At 36.3% G+C, this 12,709-nt stretch overlaps 1 protein-coding gene across 1 annotated transcript in view; it reads right to left on the bottom strand.

The window, feature by feature from the left end:
- Nucleotides 1-12,013, bottom strand: part of LOC114539632 (neuronal acetylcholine receptor subunit alpha-5-like) — a 34,098-nt gene extending 22,085 nt beyond the window's left edge. The window contains exons 1-2 of the mRNA XM_028560248.1: nucleotides 11,965-12,013; nucleotides 3,802-3,915 (exon numbers count right to left, since the gene is read on the bottom strand). Of these exons, the coding sequence (XP_028416049.1) occupies nucleotides 3,802-3,892 (91 nt within the window). The 5' untranslated portion in view covers nucleotides 3,893-3,915; nucleotides 11,965-12,013. The remainder of the gene's footprint in view (nucleotides 1-3,801; nucleotides 3,916-11,964) is intronic.
- Between the last annotated feature and the right edge of the window lie 696 nt (nucleotides 12,014-12,709).

Here is a 12,709-nt window from a genome sequence, read left to right as displayed (position 1 = left end):
TACGATAACATTTTAAAAGATCTCCCACTCAATGAGTTTGAGTGTGAGCTTTTAGAATACAGGCGTATATAACTGTTTTCGTTACCGTTATCAGGGTCTGACGCATTCGATGATTTAAGTGATGATTTGAGTGCGGAGAAGTTTGGCGATTTGATTGGCATGACATGGGGAGGGATCGAAAGGCGCTTCTAAAATCAACTAAGAGAGTGATTATAAGGTACGTTGTCCATCGTTATCTTCGCAACGAAATCCAACGTGTGAATAGGCAAGGCTACTACTAGTAACAGTTGTGTTAAGAGTGAGATGTTTTTAGTGTTGACTTTAGGTACACGTTTGGAAAGAATCCGGCATACCCGACCACTGTCGGTCTTATACCCTTAGCGAACCTAGTGATTCCGACTTCAAAGCTACTTGTACCTACGAGCACACTTACTACTGTGATCGATGTAATCAAATTGAAAAGGTTTTTAACAATATTGATGAAGCTTTAGCGCTAGTTCCTGAAGATAACAAGGACTTGAAGGAATAGTTAGTTTTCAAAGTCGCGCAAGCAAAACGGAACATAAATGCATGGAAGGCGCACCTGCTGCGTAACATTCAGCCAGCACGAAATGAAGCACGCACTATAATAATATGTGATTCTCTAGATGAAAAGCCCGTGCTTCTAGTTCAAGACTGGGCTATGAAGTTTCTTTCAAGGAAGTACAGTGAAAGCCAGACCAACTTTTTTAGAGAGCTCGGATTGACGTGGCATATAACTGTGGCAATGTACAAACCAGAAAACGGTGAAATCCATTCCATGACGCTCGTCCGCGTATACGAATCTTGTAAACAAAACAACGCGCAATACTTTCATTCATGAAAGATGTGATTCACAAGCTAAAGTGGAGCTTCCTGAACTAGAAATCGTGTACTTCAGGCAGGACAACGCAGGTTGTTACCATTGCTATTCAACTATCGTAGAAGAGAGTATTGGAAAGGATGTTGGTTTCTCTGTACGTCACCTGGGGTTCGTGTGAAAGAAATGGATGGTGTAAGCGCTTTCTCTAACGTCGAGTGTGGGCAAGGTCATCTGAAAGTATGGAAGGCTTATATTATTGGGCCGGGGAAGAAGCTGCCACTGAGCAAACTGGGTGAACTGAATCAAGAGAGTGCAATTGTTGATCTATTGACTGCTAGCCTAAAAAAAGATGCAGCGCTTCAGTGTGATGAACATTTCATCCCTTTAAAGAAAAGTTTTCGTAGCTGTAAACAAAGTGTACCAAAGCAAAAAAAACACAAGTTTAAGCTGTCGAAGAATCTCACAACCTTTTTTCCTGTCCCGAAGAAGCCTCCATCAAGACGTACCTACGCTACTCGGCCTTGCAACACCACCTCGACTGTGGTAAATATGAACGTAAGCTTGAACATGGAACACTACAGGGTGTCTCAAAAAAAACGCAACCAGTTAAATATGCAAGAATATTAATATTATTCGGGTTTGCACCACAGTTCAGCTAAAATGACTTTTAGCATTTTAAATGAAGGGTTAAGAGCCATTTTCAATTTCCAGAGGTGCTTATCTATTGTGCTTTAGAGCTGTATTAATGTCTTGCATATTTAAGTGGTTGCGTTATTTTTGAGACACCCTGTATGTGACGAAGCTGTCCATGGCTACGCAAGTAGACCAGTGGCGTCGCCAGCATAGTAAGTGGGGGGGACTTATTCATATATTCGTGTTTCACATTATTAATTTCTTTTCAAATTGATTGTTTTAACGGTCTCTGAACATTAATATATGAATATGTCCACCCCACTTATCGATGCTAGCTACGCCGCTGAAGTAGACTACACGATCTTACGTCAGGTGTACCAGAAATCCCATCAGGAGCAAGAAATGCTCTTGGAGCCAGCTCCATACAAAGTTTACCGATGGGTAGGGCTTTAAAATCAACCAAATACGCAAGAAGCGATTCTCCGAAAAGCAGAAGAGCGTCCTGACGGATGGATTTCTAATTGGAGAAGCAACAGGAGAGAAAGAAGATACAATGTCAGTGGCCAAGGCTATGATTACGGCAAAGAATGCTGATGGACAGTAGAGCATTTCTTACTAGCTAGCAAATTGGTAGCTTTTTTCTAGATTAGCAGCCAAAAGGAAACTTCTAAGACATGGCTCTGACGGCGAAGAAACTGACGACCACATCGACCCTGCAGAAAATGAAGAAGCCTGGGGGAGCTGTTCACACAACGCCGCTACAATCCAGAGCGCGCCGCGGAGCGAAAATCACTCTGCGTTAAATAACTCGTTGTATAAATATAACTTACCATTATATATTCAAATTTTATTCTAGTTCGTGATTGGTCGAATTGCCTCGGAGAATTTTCAGTATTTCGAAGCTGTCCCGTTGTTTCAAGTGCTGACATCAAAAGAGATGCAATTATACTTTTTTGGACCGAAGTTCGGTCCACATGCAGTTTGCTGAAAGCCCACCAAAACCAAATATTCTTAAAGCGTAAACAGAATGGCTTTTAGGCCTTTTGCAAGCGTAAAACGATCAAGATATCTCAGACAAAGACAACTACAATACGTGGAGGAACACGAAAATTGCCAAAACAGTATTCCAGGAGTACAAATATAGCTATCACCCAGGAAACATGCAGTGTTGAATTGACGCGGATTTTGAAGCGTTTCTATACCGAAGCCAGAAAGCAGGACGGCAACTTTTATTTGAATATAATAATAAAACAATCATTGAATAGAGTTTTCGTATCATTGAGATTTTTCAAAGCCTCGGTCTATGTTATCCACTCAGCAGCGGCTTCGGTGGATAACACAAACCTTGCCTATTATCAATTCTTTACCATTGTTACTAGATACACGATGCATGGTAGGGAGACAACAATCGCCCAAGTAATGGATTTTTCATGCAAAATTAATGTTCTTCGTATAAAAAATGGACTAATTTTGCGAGATATAAACAAGACGAAACATCTTCTGATTACTCTTTGAGGAGAGTAGATATAAATAATCATACAGTGGCGCGCCATCGTCAGTCCTGTCAGTTTGGCTCTCCACCCGACAGTCATTTTGTTTAGGATTTAATGTAAATATCAACTAATGAGAAAATAGCGACCAGAAGCATCAGACACTTGTAAATTTCAGTCAGACACGCTGTATGTCAAAAATACTCGATATCTAGGGCCTCCGTATACGAACTCTAAATGCAACAATCCAAACTAATTCTTTTATAATTTATGTTCTAGAAGAGCATCTTCTTAGTTAGTAGCGCAGGTTTCATGAAGAAAAAACCTGGGGCACTTATTTAAAATGCTTTTTCCGTGTCAACGCTATACTTTTCCTACGTGTGAATATCATACGATTCTAAAATATCAGCCGTCTGGTTTTAATTAATAGCTAAAATTAATATTTTATGCCCAATCAATTCTCGAACATCTCCTCTACGGATTTACAAGCGCGCCGTTTTAATACATTTTTCCTGCTTTGCATCAGCTATTTTCTTTTGAACAGTTTGAGTCCACTGAAAATTTGCATAATTTTAAAGTCACCCACAGCCAAACGGTTTTCCTCAGATTTTTCAAAATTTCAGCGGTTTTTTGAAAAACAAATTATATCACGTTTGTTTACCTGGTAATGTCTCAAGGCAAACTAAGAATGAGCAAAATTGAAATTTTCAGAGTGACCGCCAATTCTCGATTTTGCACATTATACACAAAACTGAAATGCATAAATCTGGACTAAATTTTGAAAATTTTTTTACGTTTGTTCAAACAAAACGGTATACATGCAGCAAATATACGTACCATTTGATCCCGAAACTTGTCTGAAAGACAGGAAAAAACACAGAACGTAGACACGTAGAAATAACACTCGACCAAAGTTGTAGGGCGACATTGTTTACTGCGCTTTCAAAAAATCTTCAAAAAGGAAGGTAAGATATACGTAAGATGAAAAATTTGATCTGCAATTCCAGCTTTCTTGCTGGAGTCATGATGTATATACCCGAAATCTAATTAAAATTGCATATGTTGTGTAATATGATTGAAATCCTATGCAAATGTAATCATATGCAATTCTAATTAGACTTCGAGTATCTATCTATCTATCTATCTGCGGCCAACGTTTTTGCAAATGGGTGTACATATATGTATAGGTTATCACATGAGGGGCGAGGTGATATAGGTTTTATCGCTTGAGGGACGATATCATAAATGTCACGAGTGAGCGCAGCGAACGAGGGACATTTATGATATCGTCCTGAAAGCGATAAAACTGATATCACCTTGTCCCAATTGTGATAACCTGTTTATCACATACTTCTTTTTCTTCTATAAAGCAATCGACATCGACTGAAACAAACCTCGAACTGCTCGAGTCAGCCATCTTTGTTTTGACAGCGGCAAATGCAGCGGGACAAAAAGCGATATCAGTGACAAAAAGCGATATTAGTGACGATATCGTTTTTATGTCACCCTGTTATATCAGTGACGATATCGTTTTTATGTCACCCTGTTATCGCCCTGATAAAGGCACAAGTATGTGATAAATATATATATATATATATATATATATATATATATATGTATATATATATATATATATATATATATATTATATATATATATATTTATATATATATTATATATATATATATATATATATTATATATATATATATATATATATATATATATTATATATATAATTATATATATATATGTGATTTTGTTATATTATACAACTGGGTGGACACTGGGTGGAAACTTAACTTTCAACTTAGACCGATATTAGGTGGTTCGATTCAGTCTCTCGAAAAAATTTAATGCACATTTTAAACAGGAAATAAAGCGTATACAAATTTTTAGTTTGAAAAATCGAGTTGATCTTCAATTCTAGCTTTCTTGCTGGGCCATACATGGCTAGAAATCTCGGACAGTCAGCGTGCGTGATTGCGGACTCGCATTCCACCGGAAGTGCTAATTTATGTCCACGCTTTTATATTTGATTTTGTTTGGCAAGGGGTAAACGATCTTAATACTTTGATTTTTACGGAAAAAATGGCACAAACATATTACAATATTGAGAGAGTCGTGTCCAGGAGAAAAAGAAAACGAAAGGTACTGTATGTTTAGACAGCTGTCGTTGCCATTTAATAGTTCAAGATGTCGAGAAATGTGAAGTCTATTTTAATTTGAAAGTCATCATTTTTCTACTTTGTTGTCCTGCTAGGTCGAATATTTAGTAAAATGGAAAGGCTACTCGAGCTATGAAAACACCTGGGAGCCGGAAGAAAATCTAAACCAGGTAGCGATAAGGTATTATGTTCTGTTTATTTTGTCTTTAGTACTTACTGTCATTAAAATGGAGCTGCCAAAATGATGATGGCACCAATAATTGACTACAATTGACTATATATAAAATTTCTTGCTGGAATGCCTTGTGGATTTCAAAATTTGCTTTAAAAAATTATAGAATACCTGTCCAAGTCAACCCCTAAGAGAGATCAATTCCTAACATCAACTTAATTGGCCTGGTTTTTTATAATTGGTATATATAACAATTAGTTCTAGAAATTTTTGACATGGCTTCTTGTCATTCTGAGTCTGAATGACAGTGTATGTCAAAATGCTATACTAACTTTTTATTTATGTTAATTTATATATATAGATCATACACAAATCCCAAACCATCAAAAGAAGCCATATCTGAAGGAATCGATGCCTTGGCTGCTGGGATTCTCCTTCATCTTAAATCCAGAAGTATTTTGGCTACTGTTATTAACTTTCGGCATGATGTTTTTAAGTTCCTTTTTAATGGTAAAGGTGAAAGAAGCAAGCAACAAGGATCAATTCTGCTAAAAGAGGAAGACTTTGATTTTTGTGGTTTTCCCCTCAATTGGGATAGAATTTTGGATCATGTTGGAGATGGAGTGAAAGTTGATTTTCCTATTAAACTACACCCTTATATATCCTGGAGCCCTAAGAACTACCGCTCGTTGAATGGAAAAATCGAACCACTCCCACGATACTGCCTTGAAAAACTAAGTATTTCATTCTGCAAGAAAGCCTACAGTATTTCAATAGAATATTAGGTATATATTTTTAGCTGAACCAAATGACAATCAGTTATGACTTAATATATACAGTTTACTGTTGATATTGTCTAAAAGAGAGTGAGAAAAAATTGCTCAAAACCTTATTTATGTAGCTTTGCAATCAGTGGTGGACACTAGGGACAAGTGGGGCTCCAGCCCCCCCCCCCTAATGATTTTGAAAGACTGTAAAGTATTGTAGGAAGTAACGCAACTCACCCATTATAACGGAATTGCCAAACTAAATGTTAATGGATTTCTCGACCCCCAATATTTCATAAAGTCCGCCACTGTTTGCAATACAAAAAAGGAGATAATCTACAATCCTTGACATACAACATTGTCATTATTTTCAAAGTAACTAACAAAAATAGAGTTTAAGATTGTTTTGTAGCATGTATACCAGCGAGATCCCAAGCTGGCACCTCAAACTCGCTTCATCTAAACAAGTCCATTAATGTAACTTACTAGTAATGCAACTTAGTTTAACTGAATCATATTGTTACATGTTATTGCTCCTTTTTCGCTTTTCCTTTATTTCTGTTTCCCAATACTCACTGTTACGTTTAACGTAAGATCGTTTAGGACGCTCGCACTCGCGTAAATTCCATTGTCGAGATTCAAGCTTTAATACGTCAACAGCAGGTTCTCTCTTGTTGGATTTGCACAGCACAATCTTTCTGGCCACATCGTTGTTTTTCTCCACTCCCTGCCCAGTGAAAAGTTTTATCGAATTGTACTTTTCCATAAACATTGGCACATGGAACACCATACAGTGCATATATGGAGTTACTTTTGATCGTTTGTAACCATGAAGTTTGACCCCAAGTGATGTAAATTTTTTCACCCAGCATCTTGCCATGTTAAAGTAGCTGGTAGCCATTTCACTTGATGAATTTTTGTCAGTTATTACACGATACAATTTATGAAATGACACCCACAAATCCACCACTCCCTGACACGTTTCAGAGTGAATGCATTCATGTAACTTACCAGGAAGTTCTACCAACAGTTTCTTCTTGTCATCACCAAGCAGACTGGTGAAATCATAGTCACCCTTCCCATTTTCTGACCTTTTTTCCCAGACTTCAAAACTTACACCGCATGATCGTATTGTCTGTTGCAGTTTCTGTAAACGAAGGTTGCTTCTTTCTGATTTCTTTCTGTTGAAATTTTCTTTGGCATCCCATGTGATAACTTCTTGTACTAAATTTCCTATTAAAATGTCCATTATTCTTAAAAGTAAGTGTAGTTCATCCAAGATAATGTGATCTAATTCTATTAGGAGGAGTGGCTTGTGCTCACACGAGTATTTGTCTTCGGTTCCTTTTTTGTCTGCCATCTGTGTGATTTCCTTAAGTGTGCGTTTCAGTGGTGCAGAGTTGTACTTTTTCAAATCAAAATCCATTTTCCACCGATTATCTTTATGTACTTTGCACCAAATGCACGAATAATTTGCTGACGCACATTTCATTCCCATCATTGTTAGCAAAAATTTATAATCTCCACCAAGAAAGAATTCTAAATTATATTCTGTATTGTTAACTATAATCTTCCTGGCATTAATTAGATTGTTTATTTCATCAAAAACTGTTTTAAATGATTCTTTGATTGTCTCATAACTCTCTGAGCCTTTCACTATGGCTATGGTGTGGTTGCCATTAGCTGACATCACCTGATTGCCACTCTGGAGTAAGGAAAATGAAAGCAATGTAAAGCTTGTGGTTCTTGTCATTCGGGCACCATCTCCTGAAACCTTAATTTTAATAGGTTGTGAGGTCCAATCGGTTTTTCCAGTTTGGACAACAAGATCTGAAATTCTTCCTTTAAGAAGGTGGGTGAATGATAACTGGGCACCTTCAGCGGTTCCGGGTGTTGGATTTACATGGCATAAGTCATTGAGCTGCTTTCTTCTCTGCCGTATTAAGTAAGACTTAGGTAGACCATCAACCACCATTGATAGCTCATGGTAGAAGTTGTCACCCACGCAAAACCGATCAAGAAGAAATAAAATTTCTTCAATTTTCTTCCTTTCTTCATCAGGCAAACTATCAATACCATGAAGCTCATGGTTAGCATCCTGATCATTTCCGGTTGCCATGGAATGTTTTATTCCAGTTTTGTCCTCTTTCACATTGATGCTTTCAATCTCCAAGCCAAACGATTTGGCAAACCATAATGCTGTTTTGGCCCTAGAAATAAATGTTTTCAGTGTTCTCGATTTGTTTTTCACATCAGACACATTCTTGCCTTGATTGGAGAATTTCAAATCTTTCTCCAAACATTTAATATACTCATCAAGCTGCTCATTTTTATTCTGCAATCCAACAATTTCCTCATTCTTTTCATTTATAGCTGTGACCATGTCTTCGTACAGATTATCCAATTTTTCTTGAAGGTTTTGGCAATTTTTCTTCCATAATTCCATCTCATCTTTTATGCTTTTGTTTTCAATGTCCAGTTCTTTAACCGACTGAATCATTTCTTCAAAATATGGAATTTCCTCACTGTAGAATTAAGTTGCTTTTTCTTATTTGACCCTTTCGCCTTTCTAAATTCACTGTTAACAGAGGAAGCAATCTTTCTCAGGGATTCTTCTATTTCGCTTCTAGTTTGGCTTTCTTGGGAAAAAAGGAATATGTTTCCAGGTATGGAGTATTCCAGTAAGTCAACATATGTCCAAGAGCAATTATGCAAATGCACTGTGGAACTTGAGTCTGGAGAATCTGAAGAATTAGATGCATTTAGGCAGCTGTCATGTTCAAAGTGTGTGTTATGGGGATGGGGGAGTTGTTTGAGGAAAATGTTCACTTGCGCATCATCCTAGTATAATAATATAAAACATTTTCATGCTTCCAACAAAGGGAATGCAAATATGGGATACTAATGTTTTCTTCAAATTTTTGAAATAGATTCCTGAAATATACTTACTTAATGACCGCTCCGTTAGTGGTTTTTTAACATTTATAGTTTTCTTCTTTTGTGTATCCATGAATTCATACCAAGCTTTCCAAAGTGGATAAGGTATTGCCAGTGCCATGAGGACCGGTTTTGCTCTAGTTTGCGTTGCATATTGAACTGACGCCCTTTCAATCCCTAATTTATATTCCAAAAATGACGCTGGAGGTGAAATATCAGACATTTTATCCTCTTAAAAGCCCAAATCCACTTAACAGTGTGATATATTAACAAAAATTTTAAGAAGCACCTTGAAACAACACTCAAATTTCGCACGGATTATTCAAAAAATTTAAAACTTTCGCGCTATTTTTTTTGTAATTTGAGCCCACAAAACAATAAACACTGTCCAGCAGATTCTTTTGTAAGTTTTCAAAATGGCGCTTTTCAGCAAGTGTAAAAGACACGGTCAATATGCAATAAATTTTCGATATTTCCAAGTTGATTTTGGAATAGTATGGCTCTTGCAACGACTACTTAAAACAGCATAAATAAGCACTAAAAGCAAGCCATTCACTGAAGGAAATCGCCTAAAGCAACCTCGAAATGAAAGATCGTCATGGAATCAAAAAATTGCTATGTGTGCACCTTTTCATCGCTTCATAGCGGCGTGGAAATACCAAGTTAAATGTGACATATGCTGGACACTGAACGGAATTTTATAACACGATTTCATTTTGAAAGTGGATAAATTGTGTCTGTGATGGCAAAGTATCAAAAACTTCCTGGACTCTACGAATCTGAGTATGTAATCATTGAAGCGTTGTTCAAATTTTGTTATCTGTGCAGGAAGGTTAAACCACGATATTTTTTTCTGCGCATACCATTTCTAATTTTAACAAGCTTGCCGCCTATAAATACGCCATATTGAATCTCTACATTTCATAATGTTCTGCGCATATTTTTAGCCGTTTTGTCCCAGATTTCTAGCCATGATATATATACACCCATTTGCAAAAACGTTGGCCGCAGATAGATAGATAGGTAGACACTCGAAATCTAATTAGAATTGCATAGGTTGTGTAATATATATCTGATCAGATGACCTTTAAAACTGGTTGGCTCACTTTAACTTGCAATTTCTGTGCAAATTCTAGGCCGATTTTAATAAAAATTAAACAATTTAAAAGAGGACATTGTTCTCAGTTGTTCTATATGTTTCAAATTTGCTGTGATATTTACTTTAGAATGCATGCCTAAACACGCACTTAGCAACGCTCATCAAGGCTCATCGTTTAGACATTAAAATGGCTATTTCTCCGATTCTTTTGCACATCCTAATATCCAAAAATACATCGAAGTTATAACAAAATGATAATAGGCAAAATTAAGACAGTCTAAAGCCAACAGAGAACAAAATAAATTGACAAACATGGAATTTCGAAAAGTATATTGGTTGCCATGGGCACTGAGTAATTTGAGATAACAACGCAAGCTAGTATTTTGGCTTATATTACAAGTGCGGCTTATAACTAACTGCTGAGTTGAATATAGAATTTATATGACCTCTTCAAGCGCTATCGTTTGGTGGTATTCCGGTATCTTTAGCCTAAATACTTGCAGAGATATTCAATTTAAGAAACGGTCCCTTCTATGACAACCGACATTAGGACAAACCGATAATGAACAAAGTGTAAACGACATTTCATTTAAAAAATAACAGAAGCATTAGAAATAGCTAGAAGTAATTTAACTGCGAAACTGTTTATTGGATGTCAATTTAAATCGGTCTATCATAAGGTATAGGTGAACGATTGCTAGCTAAATGCCATATTTGCAACAACAGGTCAACCGCAACGTCAAACCGCTAACGTGAAACCGCGGTTTCCCGGAAACGTCTATCTAAAAATCATTATTGTCTGCGTGTGCCAGGTCATTATGGACAGGTCCTAATGTTTGGGTGTCATAGAAGGGACCCTAGCTTAAATTGAATATCTCCGCAAGTATTTAAGCTAAAGATTCCGGAATACCACCAAACGATAGCGCTTGAAGAGATCATATAAATGCTATATTCAAATCCGCAGATAGTTTTAAGCCGCACTTGTAATATAAGCCAAAATAGTAGCTTGCGTTGTTATCTCAAATTACATGCCCATGGCAACCATATACTTTTCAAAATTCCATGTTTGTCAATTTATTTTGTTTTCTGTTAGCTTTAGACTGTCTCAATTTTGCCTATTATCCATTCTGTTATAACTTCGATGTATTTTTAGATTAGGATGTGCTAGAGAATCGGAGAAATAAGCCATTTTCAGAGCTAAGCGATGAGCCTTGATGAGCGTTGCTAAGCGCGTGTTTAGCGCTTGCTCGGAATGTTGTCACGCGGTTCAAAAATGTGACAAAAGTCTGTGATGCCCACCCCCTAGGCAAATTTTGACCCCAAAAATCGATTCCTGGCGTAAAATTGGACCAAGGGGTCCGTTTTTCGGTTTTTTTGCCCGAAATTTTTGGTGAATCTTTTTATTATTGTGAAATGCTTTCCGTGAGCGATGCGATAATACATACCATAATGCAGATTATGAATGTTTATGTAAAAAATCGGCAAAAATCTTCTAAAGGCACCATTTTGAAGCTAAATATATCAAAATGATCCTAGAAATGTGAACTAAATCACGGTAACCAATTTTTGTTTGCGTTTTGGGCAATATTCTAAGGATTAGGCCGCTTTGAGGTATAATATCGAATAATAGCTAAATCGCATGCATTCTAAAGGAAATATCCTAGCGAATTTGAAACATATAGAACTAAAAAAAAACATCTATCTACTGAGGACAATGTCCTCTTTTAAATGGTTTAATTTTTATTAAAATCAGCCAAGTATTTGCACAGAAAATGCAAGTTAAAGTGAGCCAAATATTTTTAAAGGTCATCTGATCAGCTGACAAAGAGTTGGTTAAAAGTAATTAGATAAAACTTACAAAAGTTGAAGAATTGTGATGGATTTCCACCATGCAAGTTGATCTTTAGTCTGTCAATAATACGGTGTCACAATTCCTTGACACGTCGCAATCTTTATTGTGTTCAAAACAATTCCTTATAATCCCCGAACTGGTGCGGAGCACCGTGCAAGGGTACTAATTCCGCCCGGAGATTAAGAATTACACCCGGGTATTCTGACAGAACATAGGCGAATCCAAAGTTGCCCAAATGTCATGGACGTTCAATGGTCATGGTACTTGTGCGCACGCGCAAAATTTGAACGAGTGACGACTGGTAATTAGCAACTTGCTGATTGGTTAGACGAAACGTTCGTGTTTCAGTGAAAAACGTCAGCAATTTAAGTGTCATTTTGCAAAATATTTTTTTAAAAAAATGTTTCGAAAACACAATATGAAATGTGGAATCAAATAACAGATAAAACACTGGGAAGAGTTTAAAATATTATCAGAACTGGAAGAATTAGCGGTGAAAAGGAACAACTCGTTTATAATCCCTGAAATGGTAGGAGTCTATTTTGTTTATTTCGAGGTTTCTTTCGTGTTTGCTGTACGAATAATAATAATAATATATAATATATAATAATAATAATAATAATATAATATAATAATAATAATATATAATAATAATATAATAATAATATAATAATAATAATAATAATATATATAATAATAATAATAATAATAATATAATAATAATATAATAATATAAATAATAATATATAAT

This window comes from Dendronephthya gigantea, unplaced genomic scaffold, assembly GCF_004324835.1.
Source record: "Dendronephthya gigantea isolate DGI-Jeju-01 unplaced genomic scaffold, DenGig_1.0 000209F, whole genome shotgun sequence".
Lineage (NCBI taxonomy): Eukaryota > Metazoa > Cnidaria > Anthozoa > Malacalcyonacea > Nephtheidae > Dendronephthya > Dendronephthya gigantea.
This window is presented reverse-complemented; position numbering and strand designations above follow the sequence as displayed.